Raw genomic sequence first — 20,276 nt, 5'->3', positions numbered from 1 at the left:
CACTACAGTTATAGGCTAAAGTTTTCAATTGTTTATAAATATTGCTTATTGAGTTGTAGACTCATCTCTCTTTTTATAATTACAACTGTAGGTTTCAGGTAATTGACCAGAGACAGACAGAGGTCGCTACAGTTCTAGCAGGTGTCCTTAGGTGACTAATGGAGATAAAACTTTATTTTATTGAACTTATGATATGAATGTATGATGTAGCCTGCTTTGAGTTATGATATTATGATATTAATTTAGAAAAAAAAATTATGCCATGGTTTTTATTGTGCTCACTTTGTTCTCTTCCCTCTGGGAAGTAATACCCACGAACCCAGACTCAAGATGTCCTGGATCGGGGTGTTACAAAAATCTTATGAATGAAGCTGCAATTCTTGCAGCAAGACGAGATCTTAAGGAGATCAACAAAGATAAAATTTCTGATGCTTTGGAAAGGATAATCGCAGGACCTGAGAAGAAAAATGCTGTTGTATATGATGAGAAGAAGAAGCTGGTAGCATATCATGGTAATAGTGCTATCTAAACACCCATCTATCAGTTTCTAGATTTCCTGGTCCTTGGCTCATCATATTAAGCTTGCTCTGTGTGTGTATGCGTGCATTCACATGGATGCAGAAGCTGGGCATGCATTGGTTGGTGCTCTTATGCCCGAATACGACCCTGTTGCAAAGATTTCTATTATTCCTCGTGGCCAAGCTAGTGGACTGACATTCTTTGCACCAAGCTAAGAGCGCCTCGAATCAGGACTTTACAGCAGGAGCTATCTGGAGAACCAGATGGCGGTTGCCCTTGGAGGGAGGTAACAATTCCCCACCAGAATCTGTAGTAAATGGGGTATTGGTGTGATTCAGATATTTCACGCATACTGAATTATTTGGTGGTTTTGGTTGTACAGAGTAGTGGAGGAGGTTAACTTTGGGAAGGAGAACGTAACCACCGGAGCATCAAATGACTTCATGCAGGTTTCTAGGGTGGCGAGGCAGATGGTTGAGAAGTTTGGATTCAGTAAGAAGATTGGGCAGGTAGCAATTGGAGGACCTGGGGGTAATCCTTTCTTGGGTTAACAGGTATGGGAATTTTGATGGATGAGTGTTGCTGTTTTGATGAAATGCTTGGATGCAGATACCATAAACACTTTGGCTTTGCTTGTTGGAAGTGCAGATGTCTTCCCAGAAGGACTACTCTGGCAACTGCAGATGTTGTTGATGCAGAGGTCAGGGAGCTGGTGGAGAAAGCATATACAAGGGCAAGTCATATCATCACCACCCATATAGACATTCTTGACAAACTTGCACAACTTTCTGATAGAAAAGGAGACGGTTGATGGGGAGGAATTCATGAGCCTCTTCATTGATGGCAAGGCTGGGTTGATGGGGAGGAATTCATGAGGCTCTTCGTTTATGGCAAGGCTGAGTTATTCGTCGCTTGATTTGATGTAGATTTTGCCACATGGTTGTATCATATGTTTAGCTGTATTGCACTACATAAATGAAAAATTAAATACATTAAGGGAACATACATCCTCGTCTATACATTCTTTCGGAAATTTAATTTCCAATGACCATGGTGATTGTCTGATAATTGCAAAATGATGCAAGTTACAGTGGAGTGGAAAGAGAAAAACAATGGTTATTGCTGCTTGCTATGTGAACTCCCTTTCTGTCTCTCTTCTAGGCCAGCAGTTTCATTGAGCATATCTGCTGCATCCTTGTGCATGTCAAGCTTGGCAAGGGCGACTGCTTGCATGTAGAAAGCAGTGGGCCACTCTGGGTACACACACTGTGCTTGCATGGCATCCCGTAGAGAAGCATCAGGTTGGTCACACAGGAGATGGCACAGACTGCGCCTTGCATAGACTGTAGGAGACACCATTGTTCCTCCATCAATGAACTGCACCAGGGCAAGAAGATATGGTGATTGGTCTTTAAAAAAATTTATCATGAACACGCATGTATATGGGACACGATAGTCATCTAATGAGAATGCTAAGGATGCTGGCCCTAGAACAGTTATTCTGCTTCAGTTTGCATGTTTTTTTTTTAAAAAGATGGCATCCATGCATGCATTGCTGCCTCCTATCACCTAATGCCATTGCAAGCCAGAATGTGGTGCACTAGCTCCCAAAGTCTCGACTCTCACCAAGGTTATTTATTGATGTAGAACTGTTTATTTCCAACCAATTACTTGCATTCATGTTGCTAACAAACTGCTCGGTAAAGTTTATTCTTTGCATGCGGTTGATATATCTGGTAGGAGCTTCCTACTTAGATCTCCAAATCTGCCCAAATGCATGGAAATCATGATATAGCTTTTCCAGCTCAATCATGATGACTGGAAGAGCTATATCTTTCTTTTTTAGGGTATTTCTTCAAAATCCTCTAAAGAAAAAGGATATATCTCTTTCAACCCAATTAATGATTGGTGACAACGCTAATGTACAAATACATGTATAAAGCATTCCTTTGATGCATATTCTAAATAACAATCTTATATAAAGATTATTTGAGAAATAGATGGGTTTATGCATTTATCTGCAAAGGATATGAGAGAAGGGATAACCGCTATCGGACCAAAATGTACCTGATTATAGCAATCAATGGCTGTTTTGAAATCCTTGTCACGAAATGCAAAGTCCCCACGCTTTCTTGCTTCCAACATGTCTCTCATTTGTTGTGTCCATTCTTGGAATGACAACTGCAGGGCGCATGCGCACGCACACACACACACACACAAAATCAGAAGACCGGTTTTGCAAGCTAGACAAAGAGATGCATATTTCCCACGATGATGAATCTCACAAACTATGCCTTATACCTCATTGGTTCCCTCATCATCTCGATAATGTGTCATCACCAAGATCTGATGTATTGCTGTTAGGTCCATCCTAGAACAGGCTTCACCCATTGGGGAGAGTGTGCGTTGTGGAGTAGGAGGTGCTTCCTTGGGCTTCAAAATTCCCAGCATCACATGAGAAGCTACCTTCATGACCAGAAACATGATCAGGAAAATCTAATGCTAAACATCATTAAGAAATTCTCGGAGAATATCAAACCAGTGAATTTAAAGCACCAGAAACCTATAACACAAATTTTGATTTTGGATTCACATTATGATTTGATTAAAGGAATGGAACACTCACAATTAAGTAAGCAATAAAGTGGCACTTTGTACATGGATGTTTCAAGCCTACAGTAAATAAAAGACAAACTGAAAGAATGGCAGCTATGCTAAATGCTAAATGCATGATACTTCATTAGTCCATCCAAATCTATCTGTTTCAAAAGAGTTCCTTGCAACTGGGTTTTGAAAAGATCTCAGCAGAATGTAGCAGATCAACTAGAAAACTGTGGAGGCTATGTAATATGGTACTTCAATGACCAGTGTGCATGCTGAAATTGGTATTTTAGGGCGCTGGCAACGGGTGCTACTGGATGCTTCCATGTATGCGTATATCATAAATTGTACATATATTATTATATATTTTCTTTTTCTTCAGTGAAGCTCTCTCTCTCTCTCTCTCTATATATATATATATATATATATATATATATAAAAGCTACTATTTTGTACCGTCAACAATACCATCCTATCAAGTAGCCCCATTGATTTTCTAATATTAGGTTGAATGTTTTGGAAATCTAATCATATAGAGGTGCTCTCTGTAGCTTTTTCTTTTGCTTTTTTGAACACATTAAATTAGGAGATCTTAATGGTTTGGAGGGTTTTAAAGGAATCTAAAAGTCAATGACCCACAATGCACCAAAATTTCACAATAAAAAAATATTGAATTTACATCAAGGCAATTTATATCCAAAACATGTTTCTTGATAAGAAATGCATTACAGGTTTACTGAATAAATAATTATTGGCAACTTTGACTTTCTACTACAGTATGGCACTATTAGTAGTACTAAAGAAAACCTCTCTCCTAATATATATATATATATATATATATATATATATACACACACACACTACAGAAAACCTCTCTCATTCTAATATATATATATATGGTGCTTCTATGGTGGTACTATACCACCATAACTTATGGTTGTACACACTTGATTTTCATAGATCTAAGTTTCAAATGCAAATCTAACCTTTGGATCATGTTTAGCATGTTCTTTTTACTATGTTCATGTTGTAAAGTTGACTGAAATCTGATGTTTTATAGCATTTCTAAAACCTTTTATTTTTATGAATTGTGAGCCATTGATTTTTTACCATCTTGAAAACGAAACCTTGTGGTGTATGAAACATGATAAAACCTTCTATCATAGTAATAAATCATACTACACAAGTGTACAGTTAAATCTACTGTTTGGTGGCTAGATTCATACAAACAAAAGTGTGTACCACTACCACCTCATGGTACAGAACCACCATATATTTTCCCATATTATATATATGGAAAATAAACCCATGAGTGAAAGATGTCATTTTTTGAGGGTAGGTCAGACCCTCTAGATGTGATCTACATGCTCAGTTGAGTGGCGACCACTGGCGTGTATATAAGGTTTTTCTGGCTGGTGAAAAATGAACGGCCTACAATGTACCAAATTTTCACCACTCAAAAGAACGTAATTTTTACATTTTGAGCACATATATGGGGTTAGATTTGGTAGACATCACCTGCCCCTATGAGATCCAACTAGGGATCTCAGAAGCCATGAGTGTGATCAACATTTTCCCATATCTATATAAGAAGGCCCCTACAGTTTTTTCTCTGTTTTTTCTCGAATATGATCATACACATGCATTCTACGTGTTTGATTTTGTAGTAATCAATTCTTGCATCGTCCGATTCCGACACACAGGTGGTTTGAAAATCAATGGTGTAAAATTTTTATAAATATCATAAATAACTAAGGCTTAAAAATATCACTTTTTTTAATCCAAAAAACATGATCCAAGTGTCGTTTCCTAGCAAATCGACCATGCTAAACACATCTGTGGAGCCAGATTTGCGACAAACCCGGAACCCCCCCCCCCATTCGCTCATGGTGGGCTGCAGTAGGGACGAAAAGGAGTAGGCAGATACCCTCTACTCTCTCAATCTCTCTCTCTCTCTCTCTATATATATATATATGTATATAGATATTATATATATTTATAGGGTGAGAGAGAGAGAGTCTGATCTCTGATCATGTGCTTGTTCAAGGATGAAACTGGAATGGCTTGAGGACCTTTTCTGCACCACAGGGCTTTTAACCAGGGATTTCATGCAATACCAATTTATCCTTACATCCCTATGAGGAAGAAGTTTCATCCATTGCGTTTAAGGAGACACTATACAGGACAATTTAAATATGAAGCAATAGCTGAAAGGGTATCTAACACAGAATCTTGAAAGAACCACTTACATCTTGTTTTGTCTGAAGTGGTGTCAGAGCAGCAACAAGATTTTTAGGTGTAGGACGTTCACGAGCTTCATATTGTAAACAACTTGAAGCTAGGCCAACAACAACCATTCCTTCTTCTGGTGAGAACTTCCCCTCCAAATGTGAATCCATCAAGACCAAAATGTTCTTTCCCCTTATCATATCAAGAGCCTGCATATATTTTTGACATTCTTATCAATATATCACGAGAGAACAAAGGTTTTGCCTGCACATAAAAGTACAACCACCAAACTAATTGAAATCCAAGCAGAACAATGCTGATCCCACTTTACTAACTTGTTTGCTTGATCTTCAAAATCAGAAGACCCAACCATTTACCTTTTTTCCCAAATTACATGCAAGCCAACAATCTTGAACAATCTATTACATCTAAGAACAAGACCTACGAGACATGAAATGTGAGGTTAGAGGAAATTTGACAATGAAGAAAAGAGTGCTAGTTTTGGTGAAAAGTAAAAACAAGTGGAAATATCCTGAGAAAATGTATGCAACAAGCCTATGCTGTAGCTAGACCATGTTTTTGAGCTCCATGTACCATGAATCTGAAAGGGTTTACCATGAGAGAGAAAGAAAAAAGAAGTCCCTAAAGACACTATTTGGTGGCCTCCCTATTTTCCGACTCGCATCTAATGAAGTTAAGGGTACTCAAAAAGTAGAAAAAGAGAGTAAAAAAGATCCACAGTGTACAAAGCCAGAAGTCTACCTCAAGGGGTGTCAACAGATTGGATTTCAGTCAAGTACTGACCCAGATCTAGTTTCATCAAACATGGTTACAAGAATGTAATTTGATTAGAAAATGGGTAGAATCCATAATCATGATCCAAATGTCACCTGCCACCTCATATAAATAGCAGAGAAAGGACTTGATCTTTGGTGGTTATGCGGTTGAAAACATTATTAACACTAGACAGACACAAGGTCCAAGTCAGATCCATCATAGACAAGGTTAGACCAACTAGATCTCTCTCTGTGTGTGTGTGTGTGTGTGTGTGTGTGTGTGTGTGTGGACATGTTATGCATGAACATGTCTGTAAATCATGTTGGAATGCCTGTGCCTCCAAAATGGCTGAGCACAAGGCAAGCAAACAGCCTAATAAATGTAACGAAAATGTGAACAAGGGGTGTGTTTGGGAACCTTGCAATGGGATGGGTGAAGCGGTTTCCATGCATTGGCAAAACATGGTTTTGAAAAATCATGGTATTGCCAATTCCATGAATTGTTTGGGAACTCCATGGTTTTCAGGTGGTTTTGCCAATGCAAGGAATTGGTATTGGCTACCAAACAAGCATGGTTATGTGAGTCCAAGGGACAAATGTGATTTTGGGTGTTTCTTTTCTCTTTTCACCTACACAGCACAAACATTTCCGTTTCTCCCAATCAAACTAGCAATCCACCAATCAAACTCAAAGAAAATAACCAAATTTTGCAAAAAAGCAATCATGCTGCAACGATTCAAAACCACAAAGAACATCACTGAATCAACCCATAATCAGATACAAGTAACAATAGAAGATTCTGCCAAAAATTCACAAAAAAAATTAACAAAAAATCACTGCACACAACAACAACTACACCTTCATCCCAAAACAATTGGGGTCGACGATATGAACCAAAAAAAGAAAATCATTCTGGGTCTTCCACATGAATCCTTCTCCAATCATTTTTATCCAATGCCATGTCCTCGGTGAGGTTCAAAGCATTCATATCCTTTCCTATCATCTCCATCCATGTCTTCCTAGGCCTACCCCGACCTCTTTTAACTAATATATTTTCCCATTTCTCCATCCTTTTAACTGGTGCATCATTAGGCCTTCGCCGAATATGTCCAAACCACCGTAAACGATTTTCTCTCATCTTATTTTCAATGGGTGCAACGCCTACCTTCTTACGTATCTCCTCGTTCCGAATCTTATCTTTTATTGTATTTTCACACATCCATCTATGCATACGCATCTCAACTACACTCATTTTTTGAATATGATGTCTCTTGGTAGCTCAACAGTCCCTACCATATAGTAAAGCGGACCTAATAGTCGTCCTATAAAACTTTCCCTTCAACCGCAATGGCATTCTACGATCGCACAACACTCCAGTTGCACTTTTCCATTTCATCCACCCAACCTTTATCCTATGATTTACATCTCTATCAATTTCTCCATACTTTTGAATGATACATCCCAAATATTTGAAACAATCATCCACCGGTATTTCTTGCTCACCAAGCTTCACTACACCCCCATCACTACTTCGTTGCTTACTAAACCGACATTCCATATATTCTATCTTACTCTTACTGAACTTAAAACATCTTGCTTCCAATGTCTGTCTCCATAATTCTAACTTAGCATTAACCCCAGCTCTAGACTCATCAATCAAAACAATATCATCAGCAAACAACATACACAACGACATATTTTCTTGAATTGATCTCGTAAGCTCATCCATCACTATAGCAAATAGGAAAGGGCTTAAAGCAGATCCTTGATGTAACCCAACCGTTATAGGAAAATTGGTTGTCACCCCTCCACAAATGCGGTCATTGGTTACTACTCCTTCATACATATCTTTAATTATACTAATGTACTTGAGAGAAACACCTTTCTTCATCATTGTCCACCAGAGAACGTCCCTAGGTACTCTATCGTATGTCTTCTCCAAATCAATAAAAACCATATGTAAATCTTTGTTCCTCTCTCTATTTCTCTTAATAAGTTGTCTAAGAAGAAGCATAGCTTTCATAGTTGATCTTCCAGGCATAAAACCAAACTGATCTTAAGAGGGAAACAAACTAAGAAAAATTAGCACATGAAAATTTTCATCCAATTTTATAGCAAGAACTCACGGTAAAAACAAGAGGACCAAAAAATCTGATAAAAAGAACCCACTATCTCCTCCCAAAGGGAAAAATAAAGGCAAAAGTGAACAAAAATAGTCATTGCCTTTCTTCCATCCCCGTCTCCTTTGACCATCTCCCCTCTTCCCACCTCTTCAAATCCTCCCCTTCCCTTCTTTCTCTGCCCACTCCCCAAGGGTCTCTCTCTCACACACACACACACACCATTGACCATTTTTTCCTTCTTCAAATCCTACTGTGACCGCTCTTATTAGCTTCACCCACACTGGAAAAAAGAAATGGTGTGCATCACGGTAACAAGCTTCTTCAAGGAGTCGCTGGTGAGCCTCTGCCCCACCACCATGCAGGTCCTCCACACCAAGGACGTTGTCCCCAACCACATAATGCAGCGCCTCATCCAGATGTCCGAGTACACCAGCCAGCAGCAGCGCCACCACCACCACGAGGCCGTCAATTCCGACCACCTACTGGATGACCTCCCAGAGATCCTTCGCACTAGAAAGAGGAATCACGATGCCATGAAAAAGGCCGGCGGAGTGGACACCATCATGGGCATATTCCTGGTTGAGAAGGGGATGGGGTGTTGTAGTCCATTCATGGATTTCGTAAAACCCACCTCCTACGGTGGGTGTTGAATCCGTGCATTGGGGAGGGTTTTGGTGCTGCCAAAACCCTCCCCATTACCCATGTTTTGATAAAATATGGTTACCAAACATCAGAGTGCATTAGTGATTCCACAAACCAGCGCCCATGCACTCGGATACTGTGTTCCCAAACACAGCCTAGAATACCAAAGATGGCAATTATGCTGTGAATGCAGGAAAAAAAGGAGTAAAACAATGTAACTTATATAAGGCATGGATTCCATTGATTTAGAGACCTTTAAATCATTGTTAATCAGCCATTCATGCCAGAAAAAAATTAAGTTATTTGAACTAATAAGAATGTCAAAGAACGGTTAGTAGAAAACTTATGAAGAATTGATCTTCAGGTAAATACTTACCAATATCTACGAGGACAAATCAGTTCAAGTGTTCTTGTCCTCATTCGATTCTAAACAGCCCTAATTAAGGAGTAATTTAAGCTGACAATCCAATCTCATAAAGTGTAAGCCTCCTTGTATATGGATTGGTTAATTTTTAGTGAATGGGGTTGTCTCCCAGCATAAAACATTTCTTTTGTATTAGCATAACTTTTCCATATCATAATTTGGCATTAATTCAACAAACATGACAAAGTTAAATTAGTTGTATTTAAAAAAAAAAAGAGAAAATGCACAAACCAATAATCATGAAACTAAATACATACTAATTAAGATGCAAACAAGAAGCGAAAAAAGGACAAACCACCTTTAATTGCACATATGCATACATAGATTGGAATGACAAAGGCTAAACGAAGTTAATAAATGCATGCTTTTGCTTCACTTAAACCATGCACATTATAAAGAGCAACACACTTACAAATGACTTACATGACTAGGAGGAATGTGTTTGCCACTAAGAAGATCCAGCAGAACCGTGCCGTAGCTATAAATTACACTCTCAGGAGTAACCCTTCCTGCAAGCAAACATAGATTCATCAGTATGTTATCATATCACTTGTTCCCTTACATGGCTAAGAAATAAATGTAAATGACAAAAACAGTATGTATGCAAGCACACAATCTGGTTGCATGTCTAAAATATATAGATGGATAAATAGAACATCAGAAAATTCATGATCAAGATGTGGCTTTATGGTTGAAACGATGACCAATGCCCGTAGTTCTTTCCAACATATTAGTCAGATTTATGTGAAGAAAAGATTGAAACTCATATACTAGCTTGTCAAGAGACAACTAAAGCAGCTTGGGGTCTAAATCATTCAAAGAAATTTGAGAATCACTGACCAGAACCTGCCTAAGCCACCTAGGCATCTTAGGTGCCAACATCATTCATTGATCAGGAGCATTAAAAAATATTATTCAAGAAACATTCTGTTTCACAAAATCCACCATGAACCATGCCGAATTCAGTATATATTAATGTCAACATTGATCGTGCAGCACATTAGAGGTAGTACATGCAAAAATATAGTGAAGGCAAAGAGGATGAAAGAGGACAGAAGAGGAGGGAAAGGAAGTGTTAAGAGATTATTTTGGTCTTTTATCACCATTATGGGATGAATTAGCTATGCTTGAGCCTAAGTGGGAAAACCCAAAAATAGAAACGAGACAAAACAAGTTGAGAGAGATTTTTTTTTTTTTGTATGAGATTAGGCCGGAATTCAAGCAAGGTCATCCCTCCATAGAACCTCTCCACCAATTATAAGTGAGGCTCTTGCCGAAGTGTGTCAAGAGGAAACAAGGCTTGGAGTGCACAAGACAAATGAAAAGGTTCTTGCTGTGTCAAGACCCGAGAACCATGTGAGGACATATAAGCCTCTTCATATTGAAAAAAAAACTTATGGAGATTTTGAGAAAAAATGCTAGAGGAAGAAAAATTGTGTCATTTTGTTAATGAACTAGGGCACATAAGAACATATTGCCCTAAACTAAAAAAGAAAATAGCTTAAGTGAGTGAAGAGACTCCTAAACAAGAAGAGACAAGCAAAAGAGGAAAAGATCTCAAAGACTTGTCAATTATACAACCAACAAAATATCTAAAGGCTACCTCATCTACATTCGGTGTTGACATGTCATCCTCTTCCCCTCCAAGTAAGTCCTCTTGGATTTAGATCCAGGAGCTTCATTTCATATGACACCTAATAAATCTTTGCTTTCCGAATATACCAATTCATATTTTTAATGTGTCTCCACAGTCGATGAAACATCCCTAAATGTTCAAAGCATAGAAAATTTGAAAAACTTTTCAAATGACAATTTTTTTTTAAATGTTATTTTTTCGGTTTATCAAATTTTTTATTATGGATGTGAGGTATTCTGCTTATCTAAGGCATGTTGGGTGTAGGATCCCCAGCCAGGGAAGCTAATTGGGCAAGGCCATAGAAGAGGAGACCCCTATTATATGGATTTCTTGTCTTTCTAAAAGATCATTTTGTAACCATGTTTAAGAGATTGACTTAAATCTTTGGCATAAAAGATTATGTCACCCAGGCATATCAAACTTATCTCTTTTTATGTTTTTGAAAAATTATTGTTAGGAAAAAAACTTTGTTTGTAATGATTGTATACTTGAAAAAATGAAAATGTTACATTTTGGATCTAGAACCCTTTAGTTTAACGAACCTTTTGAATTGGTGCATTCGGATGTATGGAGTCCCACTCCCGTTTTATCTAAAGGTGAATTCTCGTATCATGTTACATTTATAAATGATTTTAGTAGACATACTTGGATCTACTTCCTTACATTCAAATCCGATGTGTTTGCATGTTTTAGGGATTTTCATAATCTTGTAAAAAATTAATTTAAGACAAATATTAAGATCTTCCACTGTGATTTAGGGAGAGAATCTTAAATAAATTTCAAACTTATTTAAAAACCTATATTTTACACAAAAAATTTTGTCCTAGAACTCCTCAACAAAATGGAGTTGCCGAAAGAAATCATCGACATATTGTTGAGTGTTAAAAATGTAAATAAATGTATTATGTATATATATAACTAGATTTAGTAACTAGGTTAGTCTTTTTGGTTAAAAGTCAACTAGTCAACTTTGTTGACTAGTCAACATTGTAGTCAACATTCAAACTAAAGAGACATTAGGAGATGGGGCCTCTCCCAACGTCTCTAATAGGGACTGTTGGCTGTGTATAAATAAGGGATGTCTCCCCTCTCTTAAATAGGCTTCTTGCAAATATTGTGATTAATAAAATATTAATTTTTATCCCTTGTGCTTGCCCTTTTACTGGATGTTTATGTGTCAGCCAATTTTGTGGCTTGTGTATGTTCTTTTGGTGCTTTTGTAGAACTCTTTGAGTGTCCACTTTGTTGATTTGGTGAACAACTTCGGAGGACCTTGTTTCCTTTCATTGAGACTACTTGGACATTACTTATTTCAAAAGGAGTTCCAAAATTTTTTGGAGCTGAAGCCGCTCTCACTACGGTTCATTTGATAAATAGAATGCCTTCTCGAATTTTAGAAAACAAGTCTCCGATAGAAAAGCTTTTCAAAATTAGTCCGGACTTGAAAAAATTAACGGTTTTTGGATGCAAGTGCTTTGTTCTTGAAAAACATGATAAACTCTTTCCCAAAGTCATTGAATGTATATTTTTTAGATATGCAGATAACAAAGGCTATTAATGTTATGACTTGAAAAATGATAAACTTTATGTCTCTAGGAATGTTATTTTCCTTGAAAAAGAAAAAAGATTTGAACTTCAAGAATCTAAGGAGGAATCCGATTATGCTTTCTTGTTTGATTTATTGCCCAAACAAATTATTGTAATTGATTATTCAATTGAGAATGTTAATGTTAATTGCAGTGTTGATGAGGAACCAAGTAATGAACCTCGAGATGGTAAAAAATCTACCCATGAACTTATACGTTACCCTAGATATGGTAATGAGGAGCATCCATGTGCACTCGATAAATATAGTCAATCACCTGAAATAGAGGAACCTAGTTTTAGGAGATTCAAACATATATCTAGGATACCAAATAAGTTTGTCTCTTAAGAATCCTTCTCCCCTAGCTATAGGACATGTCTTTTAGCCATACATTCATATCATGAGCCTTCAAGATATAAAGAAGCCAAAGAACTAAAAGAATGGGTTGATGTATGAACCTAAAACTAGAAACATTACATAAAGCTAGTACATGGAAAATTCAACCGCTTCATAAGGGAAAAAAGACTATATGATGTAGGTGGGTTTTTAAAATTAAAACAAGGAGTGACGGATCTCAAGAATATGGTATAGATTATGATGAGACATTTGCTCCAGTAGCTCATATGACTACTGTTAGGACCTTAGTTGTTGTAGCATCAATTAGAAATTGGCCCATATACTAGTTAAATGTTAAGAGTGCCTTTTTAAATGGAAATTTGAATAAAGTCAATATGGATCCTTCTCGTGGTCTAAGTATTTAGAAAAATATGGTTCGCCGCCTTCGTAAAGCTTTATATGGGCTTAAACAAGCTCCTAAAGCATAATATGATCGGTTCAATAGAACTATGTTAGATCCTGGTTTTAAATCTGTTAAAATGTACCCATCAATTGTTGTAATTAGATATATTTTATATATATAAAAGATGATACATATATGGTATATATGTATATGTATCCTCCTATTTATATATATAAAATATATATTTTCCTTTTGTTTAGCCGTAGGGGTATTTTAGTCTTTTCCTCTGTTTTACGCACATTCACTTTATGAATGTGATTGTAATTTATTTTATTTTTCTTTTTCTTTTATTTTTTATTTCTTTTTTCTCAAGTACCAAAAGGTACCTTGGAGGGCCCACTCAAATAGGCGTTGGGCCCCTTCCAACGGTCACATTTGTGACCGTTGGAGGGGCTCCAACGTCTATGAGTGGAGCCCCTCCAAGGCTCCTTTTTGTTGTTATAAATAGGGGCTCTCACCTTTGTATTTCTTAATCCTTGAGGGAGCTCTTGCTCCATTGTAATGGGGTTTTTACCCCTTCTCCATTATTTCTTCAATGATATGCAACTTATGACTTTATGTCATATTTTTCCTTTTTTATGGGTTTTATGTGTTAGCACATTATGTGCTTGTGTTGTTTCCCTTTAATGGGTATATTTGCACTTCACGTGCATAGGTATGGGTTCATTATTGAACCCAATGTATTTCAAGTCATTTTCTAACAAAATCATGTTATTCTAACAGTGATCTTTTTATAAGATCTACATGTTCTATGCTTGTTATTCTACTAATGTATGTTGATGGTATAATCATAACTGGGAGTGATAAGAAAAGAGTTGAAGAAATTGAATTTATGCTTAAAATTTTTTTCGATATGACTTACCTTGGTTTCTTGAGATATTTTTTAGGTATTAAAGTAGCATATTCGCCAAGAGGATACATCTTATCTTAGATGAAGTTTACAGCGGATATTATTGCTCGTCCAGGAATCACAGATGAAAAGTATGCTAACACTCTAGAAGTGATTAATGCTAAAATAAGAGCTAAAGATGGAGTCTTGTTGGATGACCCAACACCTTATAGACAACTTATTGGATCACTAACGTATTTTTCTATTATTAGACTGGATATTGCACATGCAGTTCATACTACATGTCAATTTTAACATGCACCTTCTATCCACATGAGTATTGTGTTGAGAATAGTCTGATACATTAAAAATACTATATCTAAAGGGCTTTTCTTATCCTTTTCATAATCATTAAATCTTATTGCATATACTCACTCTAATTAAGGAGGAGATCCCAATAACCGACACTCAACTATGGGTTTTTGTGTGTTCTTAGGTGATTCCCTTACATCCTAAAGATATAAAAAGCAACAGAAAGTATCGTCATCCACATAAGCTGAATATAGGGCGATGGCTCAAAATTTTCAAAACTATATTGTGATCAAGGTTGTAAGTATCGTAACGTTACCCGTATCGGTCGGGCTCAAAGTAACATCGTATCGTAACGTAAATGCATTATAAACTTTTAATAAAAAAATTTAAAAAACTAAAAAAATAAAAAAAAATATGAAAAAAATAGCAAAAATTCTAAAAAATTCATATCACATGAAACAATGATAAATTGCACAAAATACAACCATAAAAACACATATGAAGCATTTATGTCTCCACAAGTCATAAGATCCATAAAAGTGCATGATTACATAAACAAAAACAAAACAAAAAAACCCCAAGTGTTTCTCAATACTTAAAAATTTTGCATAATCAATTTTTTTAAGTTAAACAAAAAATGAAGACTTATTTTTGCAAGAAATCAAGCCCTAAATCACTCTCAAGTTCTTTAGAAGTGAACACAAATTCACCCTAAGGAGTCTTCTTATATATTTTAAAAAAAATGAATTAAGTACAACATAAAATGCAGTAATTATGTATCGTAAGATACACCTTGTATCGGGATGTATCGTATGATACAAGGGGTGTATTGTACGATACACACAATACAGGTGTGTATCGTACCAATTAGGCACAAAGTAACGATATGTATCTTACCATATCGTACGATACAATACAATACAACACTTGTTGTGATAACAAAAGTGTCATATATATTGTCAACAATCATACATTTCATGAACGAACAAAACACATCGAGATGGATTGTCACTACGTTCGGGAGGAGCACCTGAAGGAAACTATTGATTAACCATATGTTCCATCTAAATTTAAGATCATGGGTTTCTTCACTAAAGCACTTAAAGGCGATTCATGTTTCTCCTTAATAAACTTTCGATGATCTCACCGCAAGTTTGAGGAGTGTTAAAATATATATATATATATATATATATATATATATATATATATATATATATATATATATATATCAGAGGTATTTTGGTCTTTTCCTTATTGTAATAGGGACAACCTAGTAAGGGCTGTTTTGTATTTTTGTCTTTTTTATTTTTTATTTTCTGTATTTTATTATTTCAGGCAATATAACTGTTGGGACAGTCCAACTAGTCATTGGACTGCTCCCAACGGTCATAAATATGACCATTGGAGGCAGCCCAATGGCTAGTTGGGCTGCCTCCCTTGGCTCTTGGCTCTATAAATAGGGTCATTCTCCATGTTGTTTGGCATGCTTTTGTAAGGATTCTTGTGACCAAATACAATTTATATTTTCTATGTTGCGACTCTTGTGGTTTGTATTTTGTGTTCATCTCCATTGTGAGATTGTGATTGGCCCATTGGCGGCCCTTTTGTATTTGAGTTCTCTTGTAGCCATTTATTGGCATTCTATTGTATTTATTGTTTCATTTCATATGGGGAGATCTAAAATGACAATAATAGAAAGATATACGATTAAGTTGACTACTTGCTAATGCATGACCAACAATAAACTTTCAGGAATGGTAGGCCAGACATGGAGCCCAGGTTGCTAGATTTAAAAGCTCAAGTCAACTTCATTTTGCCTGAGAGGCTGAAGGTCTCCACCCATGCCAATTTGGCCTGCCCAATGATGGGCCTCGCCTCTTTTAGGTTAGGTCTGAAGCTGGTCCAGCTCCAATGTTTAAGCACAATCACCAAGTATCAAACAGACTTTATGCCGGCATGAACTCGGTCCATTTGTAGCACTGGTCAAGGACCAAATCAGGACTCAAATCTGGCAAACCAATGTTTAAATGGCAGGACAGATCCACCTCCCTTGTCAAAATAAAGTTTGTCAGATATTGGGGATGGATCCAAAACTAAGACACTGATGAATCTCTGTTCAATCATCACTGGATCCTACCCTATAGTCTAAGACTCTAAGTCAATCTTGGTTCAGTTTTGTCACATATGACTTGGATATGTCTCACAAAAGCTAAATAAAAAATAAGCCATGTAAATATCTCAGCAGCTGTACATCATGATTCCAGTAATATCTCAACAGTAGCATGATATGCCAACATAATGGTGGTAGCCAGCATTATGGAAACAATTATAAATTCTGAGAAAAATGGAGGCAGGCAACCAGCAATTAGACAGCCCCATGCCAAGAAATCAGCTACCAGTTCGTAAATATTCCGGCGGCGTATATGCAAGGTTCGTGCTATAACTCTTTCCATCTCTGCTGTTTTTCATAAGACCAAAGCAAGAAAGTCTTGGATCACCATCCTGTAAGTAAAAATAAGAATATAAGCAGAAGCGCAGCCACAGTCGTGTGCGTGCATGCCCCACTAATGTTGCTCCCAGGAAATTCTTGACAAGGGAGTATTTAGGGATAAAACTCACTTCTCCTGGAAAATATTTTGAGCAAATCGTGAAGCTGTCTGTGCACGTGTGCATTCTTCACTAATGCTGGTCGCAAGAAATTCTTAGGGAGATTTTTAAAATTCATTTCTCCTAGAGAAAAAAATTACAAACAAATCAATGAAGCTGTACAGGGACTCTGCAAGCTATAAACAAAGTCCAAAATTTCCAGCTATTTCCAGCCTTTTCCAGTTGAGAGAAGGGCATGTTCACTCAATTAAACAACTCAGAGTAAATGGCACCAGCAAACTTTTCTAATACAAGACTCTTGCTGCACTTGAGACAAATGATCTTGGAAATAAAGCATATGTTATTACCTGATCAAAGAGAACTCTGTATGCATTGAGATCATGATACAATGGACGGCCTTCACTACTACAATAGTCCAAAGCCTCGGCTATATAAAGAGCAACTCGTAGGCGCATAGCCCACTCAATTGTCTGTGTTTCCCCTATTAAAACAAAACAAACAAACATGGGAGAGCATCAGAGATGAAAACCATCTTGAAGATAAACTCATTAATAGAGCTCTAAAACTAAGAGAATACAACAAATATCACACACACACACACAAAAATTAACATTGCAGTGCCTAAAATCTGTGTTCTTTTGTATAGTCTTGCAGTACACAAGTATTAAAATTTATGCTTGACATCACAAGTGGGAAAAGATCACTGAGTATACAAACCAAATTGACATGGATTTAGAATAGGGATAAAAAAACATGAAAATTTGAAATGAATTAAATATCCTAATACACACTTTAATCATGGTTATTTAGGCCATTGAACTCATTAAAGCACATCAATCATTGAAATCTCAAAAACTATGGGAACATAAAAAGAAGCAACAGAAATTGCTGCAGGAAGAAATATGCTCTTTAAAATGGATGACTTTGAAGTAAGATTCTAACCCGACATCTAGGTTTCCTTCCAATGATGGTAAGAGAACAAAAAACCAGACATCAATTTGCTTACTTGTAGGAAACTTGAGCTTATGCTTCATAAATCCTAGTTATTGGAGATATCTTTGTTGTCTAAGTTGTGCAGGTACGAGGAAATCTACCTTAATTTGTGGAAGACTAGATGCCATTGATGGGTTACCTATGGACTATTGAACTATTATACTATTGTATATTTCTAGGAAGAAATCATTAATAAATGACAAGATGAATTCATCAATAAAAACTCATAGCAAAATTAACAAGTTAACGAATGATCTATTAGATGGAACAAGGCCCTCAGATTCTCCAAGAGGGTAAAGATTCTACAGATTTTGGATGAATCATGTCTCCACAGACAAATACATGCAAGCTGACCCAATCATTCCCAAGAGTTGCAAATGCATGATCTTACATGAGAACCATCTCTGCAGGTTGTTCTTCTGAATAGGAAACTATTTCATTGAATATGTTTAGCATAAACCAGGTGTCATTCCTAATATCTGTCTAGGAGACTAGGACAAAGTTGACCATGCCAAACACACTTATGGGGTTGGAATCACGAAAAAAAGCACTAGAAAAGCCGGAAAACCCATTTGGCATGTTTGTATCTCTCTTCTATTATGTAGATGAATATTATAAAAACATTAAATGATAGATGGATATTGGTATTCTTAACGTATAGAAGAGCTTAGACGAAAAATCTAGCAGAAAAAATAAATAAATAGAACAAATGGTTGCATATTGTGAATATAAAGATACGGGCAAATAACTTTATCTATAAACGTATATGAACATATACATGGCATGCGACAGCATGTATCCTGTGTAATCCCGTGGGTCGTATGGAAACCTCTAAGACGTGTCTCAGTCATCACGGGCGAAGATAACAAAAATGCTAGACTCAAGAACTATATCTTATGCTGGAAAACAAAATGCCTCGAAAACCCTAAATAAGCATGCATTAACCAAGATGATACATTAAACCGCCTCTAAAAGATCCCATGAAAAATAGGAAAATGGAAAATACGTCATATGACAGTGAAATTTTTTCAAATGAAGCCAAGAATGTAAGGCTTATGGATTGAAGAAGCCCAAAAGGATCAATTAAAGAAACAGAAGCGTACACAATCGTTATCAATACATGTACTGGTAATAGTTTACTTATAAGAAGATAAAGAGGTCATCACAGCACAAGCTGGTACCAAGAAAGAGGATTATACAGGGAAATTTTCGCGAGGTTTGGGGACCACCAGACATCAAATTCAAGACAGTACATCCAATGCAAGGCAGACCCTGTCTCCATCCTGAACACACCCACCAATAGTTGCCAAGAGCTCACCCACCAGGGACCTGAAACCATGCAGAGCTATCTGACTGAAACTACACCAAAACAGTAAGCAGCTCACACTGTGCCACCCCATCATGAGAATCATTTCCAATGAAACACTTCTCACATACATAAGATTGGTTAAACTAACTCCATAAGAAAAAACATGGATTCAAAGAAGAGAAAGAAAATACACATGAATTGAATTCCAAACATATGAAATGTGATCAGAAAATAACCAATCTTCTGAAAAGAAGAAAAAAACTGCTTACAATGAAAGAGATGCTTGGCAAGCGTATCATTAGGCATGTATTCTGCAACCAAGAGCCTCTCATCGCCATCACAGCAATACCCGATCAAATTCGCGAGCCTCCGGTGGCGCAATTTCCCCACACCCCAAGCTTCATCCTGAAAACCCACATCACAAAAAGCTCAAAAAATTGGAAGGAAAACGCGCCACTGAATCAGAGGCAGGATAGAAGACGAAGCTACCGCGAACTGTTTGGGGTCGAGCCAGGCCATCTTGGTGAACTTCTTAACGGCAATCCACCGCTTGTTTTGTAGCCTCCCCTTGTAGACAAGGTTGGGGGCCTTCTCCCCACTCTCGGAAACGATGAAATCCGAGCTAAAATTGTTGGTGGCAACCTTCAAATCAGCAAGAGAGAACTCGGCGAAACTGGGAACCCCATCTGCCTCAGATTCCTTGGACCCATTTGGCGTCGACCCATCTTGCTGTTGCTGCTGTTGGTGTTGATTCTGCTTATGGTTTTGGTCTCTGCGGCCCTTCTCCGTAATGAAGCTAGACTCACAACACCCCATTGAGGGAACTTCTTTTTCCAGCAGAGAGAGAGAGAGTAAGAGACTATAAGAACAGAGGGAGAAAGAGGAGGAACAA

At 37.1% G+C, this 20,276-nt stretch overlaps 1 protein-coding gene and 1 pseudogene across 1 annotated transcript; one reads left to right on the top strand and one right to left on the bottom strand.

Annotated features, from left to right (window-relative positions):
• Positions 1–262: 262 nt before the first annotated feature.
• On the top strand, positions 263–1,435 carry LOC149842593 (ATP-dependent zinc metalloprotease FTSH 1, chloroplastic-like; annotated as a pseudogene).
• Positions 1,436–1,481: 46 nt separating this feature from the next.
• Positions 1,482–20,200, bottom strand: LOC149842592 (serine/threonine-protein kinase BSK1-like). The gene is made up of 9 exons (XM_090000696.1): positions 19,874–20,200; positions 19,654–19,789; positions 17,430–17,563; positions 16,872–16,977; positions 9,738–9,823; positions 5,370–5,558; positions 2,821–2,985; positions 2,587–2,700; positions 1,482–1,896 (listed from the first exon to the last, which is right to left on the bottom strand). The coding sequence occupies exons 1-9, from the start codon at positions 20,198–20,200 to the stop codon at positions 1,636–1,638; spliced, it is 1,518 nt and encodes a 505-aa protein (XP_089856822.1). The 3' UTR covers positions 1,482–1,635.
• Between the last annotated feature and the right edge of the window lie 76 nt (positions 20,201–20,276).

Source organism: Nuphar pumila, chromosome 3, assembly GCF_984573655.1.
Source record: "Nuphar pumila chromosome 3, dmNupPumi1.hap1.1, whole genome shotgun sequence".
Classification (NCBI taxonomy): domain Eukaryota; kingdom Viridiplantae; phylum Streptophyta; class Magnoliopsida; order Nymphaeales; family Nymphaeaceae; genus Nuphar; species Nuphar pumila.
The sequence above is the reverse complement of the archived record's forward strand: the minus strand, read 5'-3'. Positions and strand labels throughout refer to the sequence as shown.